General features: G+C 41.0%; 2 protein-coding genes across 3 annotated transcripts in view; both read right to left on the bottom strand.

Moving 5' to 3' along the window:
• The window catches only part of LOC146634309 (protein NLRC3-like), a 709,813-nt gene that overhangs the window by 557,907 nt on the left and 131,170 nt on the right, over nucleotides 1-20,736 (bottom strand). Inside the window, exons 9-10 of the mRNA XM_085376492.1 lie at nucleotides 3,780-3,953; nucleotides 3,334-3,507 (exon numbers count right to left, since the gene is read on the bottom strand). Of these exons, the coding sequence (XP_085232618.1) occupies nucleotides 3,334-3,507; nucleotides 3,780-3,953 (348 nt within the window). The remainder of the gene's footprint in view (nucleotides 1-3,333; nucleotides 3,508-3,779; nucleotides 3,954-20,736) is intronic.
• Nucleotides 4,857-8,677, bottom strand: LOC146634312 (protein NLRC3-like). 2 transcript variants are annotated; one of them, XM_085376750.1, is made up of 5 exons: nucleotides 8,559-8,677; nucleotides 8,227-8,328; nucleotides 7,156-7,234; nucleotides 6,808-6,994; nucleotides 4,857-6,679 (listed from the first exon to the last, which is right to left on the bottom strand). In XM_085376750.1, the coding sequence occupies exons 1-5, from the start codon at nucleotides 8,675-8,677 to the stop codon at nucleotides 4,857-4,859; spliced, it is 2,310 nt and encodes a 769-aa protein (XP_085232876.1). The 2 variants fall into 2 exon arrangements, with proteins under 2 accessions (XP_085232876.1, XP_085232884.1); XM_085376758.1 differs by lacking the exon at nucleotides 8,227-8,328.

Genomic DNA, 20,736 nt, shown 5'->3' with positions numbered 1-20,736 from the left:
TATCGTTTTCCTTTGCTTTATAGCAATGTGAGCAGCTACTGCTAAATAGCATTAGCTAATAACAGCAGTCTAATTTAATGCAAGTTAGCATCATTTGCATTATAACGATGTGAGGAGTTAATGCTAAGTATGCTGCCATTAGTGGCTAATTCTAATTAGGGGTGAATAATTATTACAAGCTAATGCTAATATTGTTTTCTCTTCCCTTTTAACAATGTGAGCAGCTAGTGCTAGGTAGGCTGAAGCTAGCAGCTAATGCTAAAGCTAAAGATAATTTGATGTGAATTAGCATTACATTAGTGAGGAGTTAATGCTAAGTAGACTGCCATTAGCAGGTAATGCAAATTTTAGGTGAATAGGAATTGGCAGCTAATGCTAATACCATATTTTCTTGCTTTAATCCTTTAAAACTGGTCAGAGTGGGCAAACTCCGTTTTGCGCAACTATTTTTAAATCCCGGTAGCACTGTAACCACGTGAGCTAGCGCAATAATTTTTTTTGCATATGAAACCTGAGGAGTTGTACTTACATCTTATGCCATCAGCTTGTCCTAGGTTACAGTTTCCTTCCACATATGCTTAAGACTCATATTGCACTGCTGGAAATAGTTTATTTTGATGCATATGCTGTTATTTTGCAAATTTGCAGTATAATATTTATTTTCGTTTTTCCTGCAGTATATATAAATTGGTGTATTTCAAAAATAAAACTATGAAGGCACTCAAAATAAATTTCCTGTGGTGGGAAACTATTTTGTGCAACTTTTTTTTTGTATTTACAGTTTTGAGGGAAAAGCCTCTTAAATTTCTCTAACTAGAAATATATGTTAAAAAAACAAAAACGATTTTCAATTTTTTTGTAGTTTATTGCACTTTTTTGCAATTTATGTAATTACTATGCACTTAATACATACATATTATTAAAATTTAGGCTGTAATGGTTGTATTGATGTATAGCAACTTGAAATGCTCCCAAAAATGGCTCCACAGCAGGTAAAAATATAATATAAGCTCTGGCGGACTTGGTTCTATGGTAGGTCTTAAAGGGTTAAATCAATATCAGTAGCTAATCCGATTGTTCAGTCTGACGTCAGGTGAAGCCATTTTTATGCATTTAAGAGCTGCGTTGAATTCAACATTACAAACTGAACATTAGAACTATCCGCTTCTCCTGGATTTTCCTGATTTAACATTTCAATATGATTCATTTTTGTTCTCTCACACCTGCCGTCATCACTTCAATTATTCCCACTGTGGATTTGATCATATTGTTTGCCCAGCATCTCTACATTTTCCCATCCATACTACCTGGAGCTCATTAATACTATTAATACTGGAAACTGCTGTTGAAGCCTGATGGTGACACTTTCTGGTGAAGAAGTGAATTGCAGTAACAGGACTGGCTGGCTTATGATACACTGGACATTTCCAGCGCTTTGTTTTCTCTGCTCACAGACAACACAGATACACGCATGTATATACAGCCCACGTCCAGCTCTGCATGCACTCCTTCTGCTCCATTTCTATAGAGAATAAACAACGTAACACAATCATTCTCCATTGTTTTCAACTCAACCAGCTGCATTTAATGAAGGAGTTTGAATTTACTTTACAACAGCTGCTGTTGTTTCCTGTCTGCATTCATGTTCTTAACCCTTTAAGACCTACCATAGAACCAAGTCCACTAGAGCTTATATTATATTTTTACCTGCTGTGGAGCCATTTTTGGGAGCATTTCAAGTTGCTATACATCAATACAACCATTATAGCCGAGATTTTAATAATATCTATTCATTAAGTGCATAGTAATTACATAAATTGCAAAAAAGTGCAATAAACTACAAAAAAATTGAAAATCGTTTTTGCTTTTTTAACATATATTTGTAGTTAGAGAAATTTAAGAGGCTTATCCCTCAAAACTGTAAATACAAAAAAGTTGCACAACCACAGGAAATTTATTTTGAGTGTCTTCATAGTTTTATTTTTGAAATACACCAATTTTTATACACTGCAGGAAAAACGAAAATAAATATTATAGTGCAAATTTGCAAAAAAGCAGCATATGCATCAAAATAAACTATTTCCAGCAGTGCAATATGAGTCCTAAGCATCCCAGAAACGACACAGAAAGTCATAAAGTCAAAGATAACTTTTAAAAAGACGAGTATAGGCCCTAAGGCCCTGATAGTAAAAAAGACTACATTTCCGCGAAAATGACGTCACTTCCGGTTTCGGGCAGGTAATGGCGGACATGCAAAAGTTCGCGCTGACGTCTATTCCAACGTAGGAAGTGTTACGAACAGCTGATCGGCATGTTTCTGGAATATTATGTTTTTGTTCCTGCAAGCGCTTTTTATGCAGTTTTTGCAAAGCTTTATGTGGAAGGAAACTGTAACCTAGGACAAGCTGATGGCATAAGATGTAAGTACAACTCCTCCGGTTTCATATGCAAAAAAAATTTTTGCGCTAGCTTACGTGGTTGCAGTGCTACTGGGATTTAAAAATAGTTACACAAAACAGAGCGTGCCCGCTCCGATCAGCTGTAAAGGGTTAACTGTACTCCACACATTCTGAACTGGTGTAGTTCTTCCTAAAGTACTGCAGTATTCCTGCCAGTACATCCTTTTAGTTTTCCTAACTGTTTCCTCTGATGCTCGTTGCTATTCTTTCCTCAATGCAAATTCATGCTAAGCTCCTTCATATCCATCCCTGTTTCTAAACCTGTAATAATTGCTTTAATGTGTCTTTGGCCTAATTATGAGTCTGTCCACATGTTTGTAGTTCCCCACTTGCTTTGGTTTCTTAGCTCTGATTCTCTGAAATTTATCCTTGAAATCATTTACTGGCATCTCTCCCTCTCACTCCCACTATCCCCAGAACACCAGAGTATTCATCTCCTGGCATCTTTACATTTTCTCCAATCATCCCTGTTTCTAGAGTCTCGCCCCATCTGCAGGCAGTCCAAGAGAAACTGCCTCTGCCATTTTCTTTTTCTTAATCTTTGATTTTTCTCTTCACTTTCTCCATTGGGTCTTCTTAGACGCACTTTCCAGAAAGCAGCAACATTTTTTGTGCCCCATTTTTCAAATTGTGCATCTTACTTCAGCTTAATGTGTTTCCTGTTTTGTTTTTACACAGGTCATGTAAAAGAAATCCTACCAGAGACTCGACAAAGCTGAACTGAAAGACAGCACGGGCAATAAATCAGAGCAGCACAAAACTTAAGCACACATATATAAGGTGATTTAACAAATCATGTCTGTTGTAAATGAGTAAGCCATTTATCGACCTGACTCAGGTTTTAAATCATCATCAGAAAAGACTGAATCCTGACCTGAGAATCCCAAGTGTACACTTTGGACTCTCCACTGCAGAAAATAGAAGCTTCACTCCTGAATCCTGCAGGTTGTTTTTACCCAGATCCAGCTCTGTCAGATGGGAGGACTGGGAGCTCAGGACTGAGGACAGAGCTTCACAGCTTCTGTCTGACAGGTTACAGCCACTCAGTCTGAAGAAAGGATGACAAGAAGACATGAAACACTTGTGTTAAAGTATATTCATGGTGCCATGAGGAGCTACTACATTTACAATATTTCAACACTGTTTCAGGACATGCTGGAATCCTTATTGCCTCATGTTACAAAAGACAAATGTGGCAGTTTACTGTGACTTGCATGGATTCATTAAAAAAACAAAACATAAACACTGTTAATTTTTTCCAAATGAAATTGATTAAATGATGTTAATTGATGAAAAAAAATCGATATTGCTTGATCTGACCTCAGCGTTTCCAGTTTGCAGTATTGACTCTTCATCCCAGCAGACAGAAGCTTCACTCCTGAATCCTGCAGGTTGTTGTTACCCAGGTCCAGCTCTGTCAGATGGGAGGACTGGGAGCTCAGGACTGAGGACAGAGCTTCACAGCTTCTGTCTGACAGGTTACAGCCACTCAGTCTGAAATCAAGCAGGAAGGGAGACAAGATCAACCAAACAAATCAGAGCTTTATTGCTTTTTTATTGTTTTTAAGCAGAAATCAGTGAGGTGCTGCTAGATTCTGTTCTTTTGGTTTATTACCCAACAACACACACATACACTAATATTTGTGACTTTTGTAATAATAGCATTTACAATGCAAAGCAACAGCGATCACAGATTGAAGGGGCCTGAATAAAACTACAATGCAGTGATTTTTAAGATGACCTGTTCTTCCAATTTCCAACAACAGATTTCTCCAACCTTACAGTTAAAAATAATTCTTTATCTCATACTGAATCTTGGTGCACCTCCCCCCAGTTTATTAAAATGGAGTGGTACTGAAGTTGCTGTAAGTGATGTGTGATGCCACTGATTTCCTTCCTGATCCAATACAAAGTAAAATTCAGGCTGGTATCTGCGATACTGATGAAAACTATTCCTTCAGAATCAATACAAGACATAAGAAAATATGTTTTGTATAACATAAAAAGCCTGAATTTTAAAATATTCAGTTAATAATCAAAAACAGATGTGACTGAAAATAATAAAACTGAGAAACATTTTATGGCCATTCGATCCTTTTACAACCATTGCAAGAGCTTGGTTGGCATAGCCGGCAATACTTTGGATAGTAATAAGTCCGGTGGGTGATGGGCTCCACCAGGGCTGCCCTTTGTCACTGATTCTGTTCATAAATTTTATGTTTAAAGGCTGTATCAAAAGTTCATTCAAGTTACAATATTGTGGTCAAAAGTTCTCCTTTTTTCTTTTATACTATACAACTACGCTGGCTCATGGTTTTAGGACATGGATCTGTCATGGAAGAAATCTATGACCACTTTTAATCAACATTTTAAAAATAAACATGATCACAGATTTACTCACAGAGCTTTGTTGGAGGCTTTGACCACTGGCAGCAGCCTCAGAAGAGCCTCCTCTGAAGCAGAGTATTTCTTCAGGTCAAACACATCCAGATCTTCTTCTGATGACAGTAAGATGAAGACCAGAGCTGACCACTGAGCAGGAGACAGTTTATCTGTGGAGAGACGTCCTGATCTCAGGGACTGTTGGATCTCCTCCACTAGAGAACGATCATTCAGTTCATTCAGACAGTGGATCAGATTGATGCTTTTCTCTGCAGACAGATTCTCACTGAGCTTCTCCTTGATGTACTGGACTGTTTCCTGATTGGTCTGTGAGCTACTTCCTGTCTGTGTCAGCAGACATCGTAGGAGAGTCTGATTGGTCTGCAGTGAAAGACCCAGGAGGAAGCGGAGGAACAAGTCCAGATGTCCATTTGGACTCTGTAAGGCCTTGTTCACAGCACTCTGATAAAGATGTATTTTCTCTGGAAATGGTTTAAACCACAGCATAAACTGGAAAGGCCACCAAGAGCCTCTTGTTTGTTTGTCTTCCAGCAGATTGAGTCCAGAGTTGATGAAGGTCAGATGGACATGAAGAGCAGCCAGAAACTCCTGAACACTCAGATGGATGAAGCAGAACACCTTGTCCTGGTACAGTCCTCTCTCCTCTTTAAAGATCTGTGTGAACACTCCTGAGTACACTGAGGCTGCTCTGATATCGATGCCACACTCTGTCAGGTCTGATTCATAGAAGATCAGGTTTCCTTTCTGCAGCTGATCAAAAGCCAGTTTTCCCAGAGACTCCATCATCTTCCTGCTCTCTGGACTCCAGTGTGGATCTGTCTCAGCTCCTCCATCATACTTGACCTTCTTCACTTTGGCCTGAACCACCAGGAAGTGGATGTACATCTCAGTCAGGGTCTTGGGCAGCTGTCCTCCCTCTCTGGTTTCCAGCACATCCTCCAGAACTGTAGCAGTGATCCAGCAGAAGACTGGGATGTGGCACATGATGTGGAGGCTTCGTGATGTCTTGATGTGGGAGATGATGCTGCTGGCCTGCTCCTCATCTCTGAATCTCTTCCTGAAGTACTCCTCCTTCTGTGGGTCAGTGAACCCTCTGACCTCTGTCACCATGCCAACACAGTCAGGAGGGATCTGATTGGCTGCTGCAGGTCGTGTGGTTATCCAGAGGCGAGCAGAGGGAAGCAGTTTCCCCCTGATGAGGTTTATCAGCAGCACATCCACTGAGGTGGACTTTCTAGGGTCAGTTAGGATTGTAGTTTTGTGGAAGTCCAGAGGAAGTCGACACTCATCCAGACCATCAAAGATGAACACAACCTGGAAGTCTTCAAAGCTGCAGATTCCTGCTTCTTTGGTTTCAGTAAAGAAGTGATGAACAAGTCCCACCAAGCTGAACTTTTCCTCTTTCAGCACATTCAGCTCTCTGAAAGTGAATGGAAATATGAACTGGATGTCCTGGTTGGCTTTGTCTTCAGCCCAGTCCAGGCTGTATTTCTGTGTTAAGACTGTTTTCCCAATGCCAGCCACTCCCTTTGTCAGCACTGTTCTGATTGGTTCATCTCTTCCAGGTGAGGCTTTAAAGATGTCTTCTTGTCTGATGGTTGTTTCTGGTCTGTCTGGTTTCCTGGATGCTGTTTCAATCTGTCTGACCTCATGTTCATCATTGACCTCTGCAGTCCCTCCCTCTGTGATGTAGAGCTCTGTGTAGATCTGATTCAGGAGGGTTGGGTTTCCTGCTTTAGCGATGCCCTCAAACACACACTGGAACTTCTTCTTCAGGGCGGATTTAAGGTTACGATGACAAACTGGAGCTTGAAGTTCTGAATGAGAAGAAAAATAAACACTCAATTCCAAAAAGAACTAATCTTTAAAACATGTTGCTCCATCTTCCATCTCTGGAAAATGTTCATTTATCCAGCAGCTTAAATCTTTAGATAAATCCTCTTACTGCTCTGCAGACGGTCAGCCAGCTCCTCCTGCTTCATTCTCCTCAGGAAGTCCACTGTGATCTTCACAAATGCCTCTCTGCTGCTGCTCCTCTGACTCTCTAAGCATTCTGGGTAATCTGGACTCAGAACCTTCTGGATCTTCTTCAGCTCGTTCTTCACAAAAGTGATGATGTTGTCCTCCAGCAGCTGGAACAGAATATTTATGAATGAGCCAATCAGACTGAAATCATGGAGCCAAACATCAGATCCATGTTGGACACACTGACGATCCACTGGTCTACAAAGAGCAGCATGGAGATGACTGTGAACAGAACAGATGTAACAGTAGTTGTTGTACATGTACAGACCATAAATATGGAGTCCAGCTGTGTTTGATGCTGCTGGGCAGACTGACCACTGGGAACCTCTGAGCTCTGCTGCTCCACTCTGTGGAGGAACCATGAAGGATTAGATCAACACAGGATAAAGATCCAGGAGTTTCTGCTCAAATAACTTCATCTGAATCAAGTCTGTCAAGTTTTAAACTCTCAGATTGTGAACATATCAGTAATTTTCAGTCTGTTTTCATGGACGTCCTTTCAGTGGTGATGTCAGGGATGATTTTGAAGAAGCTCATCAAACTGAACCATCAGCAGATCACTGCTCCAAAACCAGAACATGATCCGAGTCTCCCTCCACCACCAGAACACCAGCTTTACTAACGTGGTAGATCAGTGTAGTACAGATCAATAACTGATGAGTCATTTGATCAAAATCACTGAGTGCTTCACGTCTGACCCTCTGATGCTTCTGTAGACATTTTGCATATTTAATGAATGTCTGACAGTTTTACATTCATTCTATGAACACAGTGGAAATGTTGTGTTATAGTCTCCATGTTGTTTCCAGCATCATAAATTCTTAAGTTCAGAAAATTAGATTCTTTCTTCACAGCTGAAAAACAACAACATTTATTCTCTATTGAAATCTGCATCGTCCACTCCAAAGGTCACAATCTGAAGGTAACATCTGGTTTTGTTCCCTGTGGTTAACTCTGAGCATCAGTATGGTGGGATTTATCCACTACATCCACACCACTGTGGTTCAGTGTTGTCCTGATGGAGTAACAGCAGCCAGTATGATCCAGGCTTTAGCTGCTGGGTCTCTGTGTGACCTCTCAGACTGTTTAACAGATCAGACACAAAGAGAATCAGAGCAGCTCTGTTCTTTAAAGACAAACATGAACCCACTCAGGTCACACTTTCCCCACAGATATGAGCATCACTGTCCTCAAACAGCAAATGACCAAGTCGAACATTTGGATCTTTTCTCTTTCATTGTTTTCTTTTTAATGAATCTTTGTAACAATCTGAGGATGTTTCAGGTCATATTTATCCAGGAAACACAAACATGTAAAGGAGTCATCACAGCTCTCTGACCTCGTTGCTCCAGGTTCACCACTGAAGTCTGGATTGCTATCTTTGGACCGGTCACTCCTCACAGACGGACAGCTGGACCCTGCAGACTGTGACCTCTGACCTCTGCAGACACAAACAGACTGCAGATAATGCAGCTGTTTCCTGTCAGTAACATCCTCTTAGATTAGAGTTCAGCTTTTTACAGGAAAACTGGACAAAACTGATTTTTGTTACAAACTCATTTTCATTTCCTCTCAGCTCACAAACACAGTCAGACAATCAACCAGAGTCAACACTGATTATAATGTCAGTGCAGAATTATTTCTGTTACTCAGTGAGTTCAGCTCTCTGACCTCGTTGCTCCAGGTTCACCACTGAAGGCTGGAACGTCGCCTTTGGACCGGTCACTCCTCACAGACGGACAGCTGGACCCTGCAGACTCTGCTCTGTCCTCCTCTTCCTCCATCATCATCTTCAGTCAGTCTGAGAGGTAAACCACAAACACTCAGTGAGTTCACATTAACAGGAGGAACTGAGTTACAGTCGCTGACCTCTGACCTGTCATGTGACCATGAAACCAGGTCAATATGTCTGTAGGTTCAGTCATCCAGGTCATGTGATCTAAGGAGCTTGGAGAGAAAAGAGACGTCTTTAAGTTTCTGGAAGACGTTTCATCAGAGAAGCTTCTTCAGCTCTAAAACCAAACGGTGGAGAGTCCCAGATATTTAAACCTGAGAGGGAAAGAAAGCATGTCGCTGACCCACCACTGATGTTATTTCAAGGAGGAAACTGAGAGCCTTTGCACCAGGAGCACAAACATCAGCTCCAGCAATGATCCACTGATGTGTTTTTATTCCATGTATGAATGTTGTTATTGACAGAGATGACGTTTGTGTGTCAGTGATGCAGTGACTGTTGTTGTTACCTGTACAGGCTGGTTAGACTCTATGAAACAGATCATACAGATCTCTGCATGTTAGAAGAGACTATTAAAGGTCATGAATGAGACAAAGGCAGGGAGGCGTCCTTTACAGCTAAACAGCAGAGTGAGAGAACAGCCAGCACCTCTACATTTATCACATTATACAGCACATGTATGATACTGACAGGGATGAGAAGAATTTAGTGATTCTGATCCCATCATTGATATTACTTATTGATTCTCAGTAGCTCTGCTCTGACAGTCACCACCATCACTGAGCAGCATATCAAAGACATTTGTGCACATTAACTGCATGTTGTGGCTCAAATGTTTGTGCATGTTGGAGGCATTTCCTCTTTGTTGTGATCAGTGTTGGTCATTACTCAAAACAGTCATTATTACACATATTACACAGAACACTTTAATTAAAAGTAATGGAGTACGTTACTTCATTACTCCTCATAACATTACTTTGATGTTACTGTGTAAAATGAACAAATGAGCATGTAACAACATAAAGCTGAGGTACAGCCCCACACACCAACACAGATCCTGATGAGGTCACGTGATGTTTCTCTGAGTGTTTATGAACACAAATCAAAGATGAAACAGCACAAAGACACTTCAAAGTGATTCTACTGTAGAAACATGAACAGGTAGAAACCTGCAGCCTGACTGCTCATCACTTTGTTACCTGTTCAAGTTCAGCAGCAGCAGCTCACTTTATCACGGTGCTGGTCTGGGGTCAGTGTTTACTCAGCTTTAACCTCACTCTGGGTTCTTGGCTAGCTTAGCGTTAGCTTAGCGTTAGCTTAGCGCTAGCTTAGTGTTAGCTTAGCGTTAGCTTAGTGTTAGCATACTGTGTGCTAGCTTAGCGTCAGAGCTCTGCAGGTGTCTCGTGTGTAAATATTAATCACAGTGACAGTAAAGGAGGTAAAGGGCTGTGACGTCATCACGTACGCTGCGTCCTCTGTGGGCTCTGAGTGAACTCAAAGTACAAACTACAAGTACACAAACACGAACGTAGCTCAGAGTGGCGGACACACTCGGCCTCGTTGGTCCAGCTGTGAGTCCGTTACCGTGAACTATGGAGCGGCAGATTTGTGCTGAACTAAGCTGCACACAGCTGATGTTAGCCAGGAAACATTACACACTGACTTTAATGGAGAGACCGGAAATACAAACACACACAGTTTGTTGTGTGAAGAAATCAAACACGAGCTGAACAAACAGTAAAGTTCCTAAAGACAAACTGTTAAAGGAGGAAACAAAGCAAACTTACAGTTTCTTCACACCAACAACAAGCTCCACTCCACACCTGGACACTAAACACGGACACACAGGTGAGCTGCTTCCTGGAAGGAGGCGGGGCTCCACCTGAAACTCAGCACAGGTGGGAGGGGCTCAGCTCTGTGTGTGCTGATGTGTTAACTTTAAAAATATGCCGTCTGACTGCTCAGACTACGGTGGCTGGGAAGTGCAAATCGCAACAAATTAAAAAACCGCAACAAATAAAAAACAAACCACAACAAAATACAAAAAGCCCACAACAAATTACAAAAAGCCCACAACAAAATACAAAAAGCCCACAACAAATTACAAAAAGCCCACAACAAAATACAAAAAGCCCACAACAAATTACAAAAAGCCCACAACAAATTACAAAAAGCCCACAACAAAATACAAAAAGCCCACAACAAATTACAAAAAGCCCACAACAAATTACAAAAAGCCCACAACAAAATACAAAAAGCCCACAACAAATTACAAAAAGCCCACAACAAAATACAAAAAGCCCACAACAAATTACAAAAAGCCCACAACAAAATACAAAAAGCCCACAACAAATTACAAAAAGCCCACAACAAATTACAAAAAGCCCACAACAAAATACAAAAAGCCCACAACAAAATACAAAAAGCCCACAACAAATTACAAAAAGCCCACAACAAAATACAAAAAGCCCACAACAAATTACAAAAAGCCCACAACAAAATACAAAAAGCCCACAACAAAATACAAAAAGCCCACAACAAAATACAAAAAGCCCACAACAAAATACAAAAAGCCCACAACAAATTAAAAATCCTTGACGGAAAGGGATTGTCTGAAATACCGGAAGTGACACAAGCGTGATGTCACGAGAGGGGGCGTGGTCAGGGTTTTTGGTTGAGGCGCCACATTTCTGGGCCGAACAAAGCGCTAGCGAAAGAGCGAAAGTACACGGATAACACCAGCTATGGTTCGTACTTGCTGTGCGGTCGGTTGTAAAGTTAGATCGCACGACCGGCAAGGGAATAAGGTTGAAAATGGTTTATCTTTTCATTCTTTCCCCACCTGGAAGCAACATGAGGCAGCTCATGTATCGGATGTTACCAAACGAAGGCGTCTAGCCTGGATAGCAGCTGTGAGACGAGCTGATATCCAATTCTCTTCCATCTCCAAATATCTGTTGGTGCTCCAGACATTTTCATTCCGGTAAGTTCTAAATATGTTCATATCTTTATAGCCTATTAGTTTTATTTTCGATGCACTCTGAGGTCATAGAAAATTAGAAAAAAACATCCTACTGAGTGATTTTGCAGAACTACCTTCTATTTATAGAGTTACTAATTATTTGGCATTATTGCAGCAAACCAGCCCATGAAATGGATGAAACATCGTGACTGAGTTCCAGCGCTACACAAGGGACCTGCTTCAAACATACCACCATGCCAATCAGATTACTTCTTCCATGTGAGGGTGAAGAGGTGACCCTTCTGGATAAGATGGTGAAGGTTTGCTGCCGTTTTGGTGAACAGTGTGGTAGTAAAACCAGGGGAAAATGAAACTTGCTCCTGTTAAATATTCTTTAGTCTTGTGCTGTATAAATAGCGGTAATTTTTCAGAACATAAATTGAAGTAATTGATAGTAAATAAAGTAACGTTAGTAGTGGGTGATATCGTGTAAATGCTGTCATGATTTTGTGTAAACATTTTGTCCTTTATAAACTATGACATGGATTCTACATTGTAACTGATGTGATGTTCTGTAAGGTGGTTTTAATAAAAAAAAAAAAAAGAGCAAAACTTAGTTTGTTTCTTTATTCAACTTTTGAACAGTGGTACTCAGTCAGTACATATTCAGTAAATGCAAATTATTTACACAGCAGTGCACTTCAGGCATAAATCTAGACCCTTATATAAAACATTATGGGTCATTCCCACAACCCACAGCTTTACTGTGTTCCAGCAAAGATTCCAATAGCAGTGACAACTCCTCCACAGTAGCAGGTGGGATTTTTCTTTTTTGAGGACGGCTCCTTTTACCTGTCACTACAGATGGTCTGTTTATGTTTTGATTGAGAGCAGTTTTTGGTCAGCTGAAGAGGAGAAGTCCATCTTATGGCCAACCTCTGGCTGTATCTTGGTCATATTACCCAGAAAACCCCAGTATGCAGGTTCATCTGTAACAGTCCTTGTGCCACAGATCTGCACTGTTGCTTCTACATTAAACAGAAGAGCAGCGCCATGGATGCAGGTCTCCAGGACTCCGGCCATACAGGTGCAGTGGGCGGCTTCAACCTTCCCTGTGATGCTCACAATGACCCAATGCTGGTTCATTCAGTCTTTGAGAGTGCAGTACCTGAAACATACAAAGTTAATTTAAAGACAAGGACTCTAATGAGCCAAGGCCGACATAAATTTGTTTTATCTACTTTCAAATCCATTTTATCATAAATGTAACAAAGTATTTAGAAAGTTAGCACATACATGTAATTTTCCATTTTTTTATGTATCCATCTATAGAACGCTGCATGTTATATTCCAAATCTGCCTGTTCTCTTTCAGAAACCTGCCTTCAGAAAATGAACCTAAAGTATGTAATGCAAGGATGTCATCACTTTCAAGATGGAGAAAGCATAAAGTTTGACTTTAGGTGACAATTATGGACACGTAATATGATAAGGAGATTCTGCAGGTCATTAATCAATGTATTATAGTAAAAAATTTATTTTTTGTGACACAGGACACAAACATGGAAGCAAGATATATAATTAGGATTATTTATAATAAATATGAATAAATAATTGCAATTTCTTTAACCACTGAGAATAACTAAATCCTTCAGGACAATGTCACATCAATGCACTGAACTCACTATGGCTACGTTCACACTGCAGGTCTTAATGCTCAATTCCGATTTTTTTTTTTTTTTTAAATTTAAATCTGATTTTGTGTCTGCTTGTTCACACTACAAATAAAATGTGACAGCAAACGCAGTCCTTTGTGAACCCTCAAAGTGGCCCGCATGCGCAAAAGAAGACGTCACACACAACGCGCTCTGTTTAGACCAAACAGCATTGTTTGACTGATGGCCCTTAATATAAAGACTTGTTTCAGACTTTACGTTGTCCAATTTTGCTTTAAGTTATTTTGTTATTTACATATGGCCTAATAATGATCCTTATTGTTGTTTTAGAGAGGAGCGGTGCTTCAAAGGATAGTTGCAGATTTATGTCAGAATCTGCAGATTATACAGTACAAATAAAATGTTCACGTTATCTTCCCAACAGTTTCACTAACATCTGCACGGGATGCACACGAAGCGCTCATGTGTTCTCAATGTCTTCTCCAGCGCTGATAATTGGCATATGTTTTGTGTCAGTGAAATAAAAGACGGATTTAATGCGTCATGACCATTCAAACAGCAGTTGCTTCCTAAAACATCAGATATGTATCGGATTAAGTACCACATACGAAAGTGACCCAGATCGGATTTGAAAATATCGGATTTGTGCTGTTTTTACACCGTCATACCATGATTGGATATGGGTCGCATACGGTCAAAAAAGTCGGATTTGATGCGTTTTCGCGTGCAGTGTGAACGTAGCCAGAGCCTCCACGTGTTCTCACTCTAATTTGCACCTCATGAATGAATTTATGATTGCACTAATTTGAATGTTCGGGAGGAAATCAAACGCATTTTACTCACAGTGCCCTACAAACGTCACTGCTGTTTAGTTTTCTGTCTTCATTTATGTTGGAAGTGATAGCAGAGTTGTACGTTTGAATTTGTTTCCAAAATCCCTCATTTAGATGGAAGCTAGCGAGCTAACTTCCTGCTAATTTCTAACTCTGTTAAATGTCATATATTCCGTTTCGTTTTCATGGATGCTAAACTCAATTGTTACACATGGTAGAGCAGAACGCTGATAATTTTATTACAGATGAAAGACTTTAGACAGTTTTTCAACTCTCAGTAATGCCACAGTGATCCTGTGATTTATGGACCTGCAGCAGCGTTTGAGCCCATGCTAGTGACGTCAGACTTAAAGACCGGATAAAGAGTGATATGAACATATCTATAACTTACGGGAATGAAAATGTCTGGAGCACCAACAGATATTTGGAGATGGAAGAGAACTGGATATCAGCTCGTCTCACAGCTGCTATCCAGGCTAGACGCCTTCGTTTGGTAACATCCGATACATGAGCTGCCTCATGTTGCTTCCAGGTGGGGAAAGAATGAAAAGATAAACCATTTTCAACCTTATTCCCTTGCCGGTCGTGCGATCTAACTTTACAACCGACCGCACAGCAAGTACGAACCATAGCTGGTGTTATCCGTGTACTTTCGCTCTTTCGCTAGCGCTTTGTTCGGCCCAGAAATGTGGCGCCTCAACCAAAAACCCTGACCACGCCCCCTCTCGTGACATCACGCTTGTGTCACTTCCGGTATTTCAGACAATCCCTTTCCGTCAAGGATTTTTAATTTGTTGTGGGCTTTTTGTAATTTGTTGTGGGCTTTTTGTATTTTGTTGTGGGCTTTTTGTATTTTGTTGTGGGCTTTTTGTAATTTGTTGTGGGCTTTTTGTATTTTGTTGTGGGCTTTTTGTAATTTGTTGTGGGCTTTTTGTATTTTGTTGTGGGCTTTTTGTATTTTGTTGTGGGCTTTTTGTAATTTGTTGTGGGCTTTTTGTATTTTGTTGTGGGCTTTTTGTATTTTGTTGTGGGCTTTTTGTAATTTGTTGTGGGCTTTTTGTATTTTGTTGTGGGCTTTTTGTAATTTGTTGTGGGCTTTTTGTATTTTGTTGTGGTTTGTTTTTTATTTGTTGCGGTTTTTTAATTTGTTGCGATTTGCACTTCCCAGCCACCGTATCAGACTGAGTCAGAGTAAAGTTCACATGCTGACGTGTGGAGACATGAAACCTTGTTGTAGCTGCAGGTGTGAACACTAGTGATGTGCGGATCGATCCTGAAATATCGATTCCTCCGATACCAATCATTTATGTTCTAGAATCGATTCTCACATTAAAATATCGATATTTTAGTAATTTAGAGTAAATTTGTAGTTTATCATTAACAGGAACACAGTGGAAAGAAACTATAACATTCGGATTGCCTACATTCAAAGGAACTACTTCCTCTTCCGCCTTTCATAGTCATGTGCGAAATACGGCTGTATAAATGTCTCGCAGCCCCTTGGCGTGCGCACTCACAACAATGGCTGAGCGTAATTGTGTGGATGTATTTTACCTCCACAAACAGCTGAGCCGTGGTTTGCAATAAATGTGGCAAAAAAAGTGAGGTGTTGTGGCCATACTTGCCAACCTTGAGACCTCAGAATTAGGGAGATATTCAAAAGGGCTGTTTGGGCGGATAAATATATTTTACAGGGTTTATTTATCGGATAAAATACGTTAAATGTCACCGTTATTATTGGCCGGCCCGGAAACAGCGGGGGTGTCCAAATTCAGAGGCTGCTTCCACCTGAGGACCGGCCTTCGCGGTCTAAAGAAAGCCGGGTAGTACGTCATGAGCTCCGTCGGTGGAGTGAAACTCTGCCGTCTGCTCCTTGCTGTCTAAAATATAACCGGACACTGACGTAAACTCTTCTGTTTAATCAGTTTTCTGTTTGACGTTTATTCAGCTGTGTGAAAACCCCGGAGGAACCCTCCCGAGGGAATAATAAAGTTTAATTTAATTTAATCTAATCTAATAACTTTAATCTCAGCCAAACCGATTTACTCACGAACAAATAAAACACTGAAAAAGCCAAACAAGAACATTTTTAAGTTATCAAAGTGACTTGTACATCATGTTTAACCCGAGTGGTGAAAGACCGCGGGGGTTTGAAGACGATGTGTCGGTCGGCTCAGATATTTGAAGTGTACACAGCTACATTCTCACCTGAAAATATGTTAAAAGTTTTTTTGCGACCCAGAAAGAGAAATAAGAGTGATATTAAAACTAAGTCGCTGCCGTCATTGTTGGAAACTGGAATTGGCTGGGCCGCGCTATGAATTCTGCGATATGGTTTTTCAACTTTGTTGTCCGGGTGGAAAATCTGGAGAAAGGTGGGATTCTCCCGGAAAAATCGGGAGGGTTGGCATGTATGGTTGTGGCAACATCACTAACCTTGTCAAACACCTCAGAGTAAATCATATCACAAAATATGACGAGCGTATGTTGAGGCGAACTGAAGAGGAGGAGAGGGACAGGTGCTGCTAGGGTGAGAGTCTCTCACGGAGTCCTTTAGTCCTCCAGGCAGGCAAGGTGTTCAAATAGCACACAACTTTAGTTTTTTTATTTCTATATGATGAACTCTGCATTATTAAGTGATAAGAAGAAGGTATTCTGATGTCCTGTAATCATTGTGACGCTATAATTTGAGATACAATAAATAAAATCCGTTTTGTACAAAGTATCGGTATCGGATCAGTATCGTCGATACCACCCTGAATATTACTTGGTATCGGATCGGAAAGGAAATCAGTGGTATCGCACATCACTAGTGAACACACTGATCCCAGATCAGCTCTGCTGTATTTGTAACATGAACATTTCTGCTGCAAAGCTTCAAATGTTCAGCATGTTTCTCTGTTTCCAGTCTATAGATCCAGTCACACTTTCTACCTTCACCTGTGCAGTAAAGACTGAGAGCAGAGCTGAAAGCAAGCGTCCAATCAGTGAGCAGCATCAACACCTGAGCTTCATTCAGACTCTGTTATTGAAGATGTTGTTGGTACAAAGTTCATCTGCTGCTCACATGAATCCATGAAAGATTTATTTCACTGAATGTTTCTTCAAAGCTCATTTCAACCTGTTGAAGTCATGAATGAAAGTGCAGACTGAGAGTGGATCACATGATGTTTGAGGTGTGTCATGTGACATGTTCAGTATTGTCACACATGTCTAGATTGTCCCTGATATCATAACTGCTCAAACACTGATGATTATATTTGAAGAATTATTCCTGATGGCAGCAAAGTTTGAATGGAGCTCTCTGTCTGTGCTGATTTGTCGCCCTCTGGAGGTCAAAGCACAAACTGCATGATGTCACTGTAACCACCACAGTGACAGGAAGTGTTTTTATGACTGAAACACTGAAAATGATGCTAACGGCTGTCGTTAGGCTCACTGACAGCAGTGCTGATGTGTTCATGTCAAACACTGGCTCAGGTCAGACTCCTTCATCCTTCTCCAGCGTGAGGCCGCCCTCAGACCCACAGGAGCCCTGACCTTTGACCTCCTGACCCTAACCATTTTAGTCTTGTTGCATCTGCAAATCCATCCAAACTGTAGCCGAGCAAAAGAAGCTGGAAGCTGTTCTATGAATGATGTTGTTGAAGGAGCTTGGAAAGAAAAGCGTCTGGACTTCTTTAAGTTGCTTGAAGAGGGACATGGACGTCTTAACGCCCACTCACATCCTGGGACATTTGATCACAGGAAATCACATGATAGCGTGGGGCTAGATCTCACAATGGGTTCACCCAAAACCTTGGCTGATTGTGACCCACACCCGTTCTCACACCGTGGCTCGTGTGATTAGGTAGAGGATCAACAGGGGCTCCGTGTCCCTGAATTTAAACTGAATCTAAACACACCGTGCACAATGCCAAGTTAGATAATGGTTAAAAGAACAAGATAAGAATAAATAAAAAGATAAAATAAGGATAAAAAATAACTTAAAAAAATAAAATAAAAAGATAAATAACTGCAAATAAGTACAAATAAGTAACTGAAGACACGTGTGGTCTGCAGATGTCGATGTACATGGATGTACATGGAGTTTAATGTGCAAAATGAACTTAGTGTGCAAAGTGACCTGATGTGCAAACTGCAGTTTGAGGTCGGTCAGCTGTTCAGGAGTCTGATAGCAGTGGGGAAGATGGAGTTGTTGAGTCTGGATGTTCTACATTTCACACTTCTGAACCTTCGTCTCGAGGGCAGAGGTGTGTCTCTCCTCTGGACTCTGTGATGGTAGCTGCTCTGCAGAGAGGGCAGCGGGGTCCTGATGATCTTCTCCACAGTTGTTATCACTCTCTGCAGGCGTTTGCGGTTTGCAGTAGTGCTGCCGTACCATGCAGTGATGCAGCTGTCAGGCTGCTCTCCACAGTGCAGCTGTAGAACCTGCTGAGGATCTTGGCCAACATACCAAATTTCCTCAGCCTCCTCAGGAAATACAGCAGCTGCTGAGCCTTCTTGACCAGCTGTGTGAGTTTGAGTCCCTCACTGACTCAAACTCCTTCAGTGACACTTGCAGCCTTGCAGATTAGTTTGCTGATCCTGATGCATCTCTGGAGCTGATGCTGTCCCCCAGCAGACAACAACAACATAGATGCTCTCACTAGTCCACTTTACCCTCTAATCACATCTCTGACATCTGCAGGTTGCTCCATAGAGACTCTTGTGCAATGCCAGGTGTTTGTGTTTGTCTGTAGGTACACATTAGATATGACCATAGACGCACACACACAAGTGAACACAGCAGCACAGATGGTTTCCACCTGCTTCCCTCTTTCTTCACACAACTGTGAGGATGATGAAGAGGTTTCAGGACGAGGTGGTCAGCAAGCACAGGATAAAGCAGGGCCATGAAACTCTCTGGTGCAGCAGATGTTTAATCAGACTCAGCTTTAGGCTTCTTTTCCCACCTGGCAGCAAAGTAACAGCTTCACTAATGTGAACAGTCACAATGTTAAACGTTTCTATATCTTCATATATTTTTATCTGTTGATGCTGCAGAATAAAGTCTGTTAACAGAGTGCAGGATGTGTAGAGCAGGTCCAGCTCTCCCTTTACTGTGTCCACTTTCATCAGCCCCTGTGAAGTGACACAGAGTGCATGTGTGTCTGTCAGCTGTTGTTTGTTGTGAAGGATGGAACAAATGAACACACACTTTTAGAGAAATCTGAAAAAGCAACACGTGCTTGGGCTCCTTCTGTGCTCGTCTTCATTAATGCTGATCTTTCTTTCCTGTTTGTTCTTTGGCACAAGCTTCAGTCTTTTCTCCCAGGGCTCCTTCACACTTAGAAACACACCTACATTCATTTATACACAAACATCATGAAACAAAGGCTTTGTAAAAGAGGACATGAGATCCTCTCTGAACAGCACATTCATATCAAACACAGGACTGAACAGGATATACTGAGTCTGTGCTGTTTTCATTGTTACTTGCTGAGTATTTTTCCAGTGTTTGAAATGTGACTCAAGTCTGATTCTTCTACTGTGTGTGAACTCTAAGCAGCTGCATTAAACAGCTGCTTTTCAAACCAGGCTCAATCCTATGACTCTGTGAATGTAAACTTTTGTCACCTGCATGAATAACAATCCTTGATCTAGTCAGGACTGCAGTGCTCCTGTGATCCCAGCTTATAGATGGAGGCTAGCATGAGAGGCTCAGCAGCTAAAGCAGCACACCTGGGTCTCCCAGCCTATTAAAAGCAGCCCTTTGCTTCACCTGCTTCACTAAACATTATTATTATTATTTAAGCAGAGTGGTGTGATTCATGTAGGCATTGCTGTGTGACAGGAGGACTTTTCTTGAAACAGCTCGTGTGACGTGAGCTGACGTAAAAACAGTGATGTTAGCTTGATTCTCTTGGCTAAAACTATTTTAAAAAGAGGGTCAATCATGCAAATCTGCCAATAGAAGCCAAAGTTACAGCCCCTCAGAGTTTAAAGAGAAAAGGCCCGTTTCCAACACTCGGTTGTGCAAAGGGAAACAGGCCCACAGTGCCTGAGTGTGTGGGTAATTCTTCAAATAATATTCAAAAGCAAACATTTTTAAGCATGTAAATAAAATTCAATCATTTCTGCTCTTCAATACCTAAGAAATGAAAACTGGCAGATGGTCCCAAAATGTGAAACGCCTGGCTATCTGTGCATTTAGTGCTGCAAGTTTTCACTGTTTACCTTCAGAAGCATAAATCTCTGCACAGATAATGTTCATATGTGGATTCCTGGTTTCTGCAGTTAATTGTGACCCAAAGCGTATTTTTAAAGTGGTTCCAGGCAATAAAGTCTAAAAATAAATACATCTACTTCCTTTTTCTGTGTTCCAGCCTCAGTGACTCTGACACAGTGCTGTAATATTTACACCTCTGATGAAAACAGAGTTTGTAGTTGCAGAGAAATACTCGACTCATTTTGGGCATTTACGAGCAGGAACCTCAGAAAGCCCCTCGCTGCTTCACTGGTTAAGAAGCAAAGCAAACATTAGTTCACAGTGATGCTAATTAAGGCCCAAAGTTTAGGAACGAACGTCAGCACTTCACTAATGAATGTAATGCTGATTCATGTGCTTGTTTTGTAATGTGCATGTTGTGCGTTGCTATTTC

This window comes from Diplotaxodon limnothrissa, linkage group LG3, assembly GCF_057381915.1.
Source record: "Diplotaxodon limnothrissa isolate DT_005_m linkage group LG3, D_limnothrissa_male_GT1.1, whole genome shotgun sequence".
In the NCBI taxonomy this organism is placed as follows: Eukaryota; Metazoa; Chordata; class Actinopteri; order Cichliformes; family Cichlidae; genus Diplotaxodon; species Diplotaxodon limnothrissa.
The sequence above is the reverse complement of the archived record's forward strand: the minus strand, read 5'-3'. Positions and strand labels throughout refer to the sequence as shown.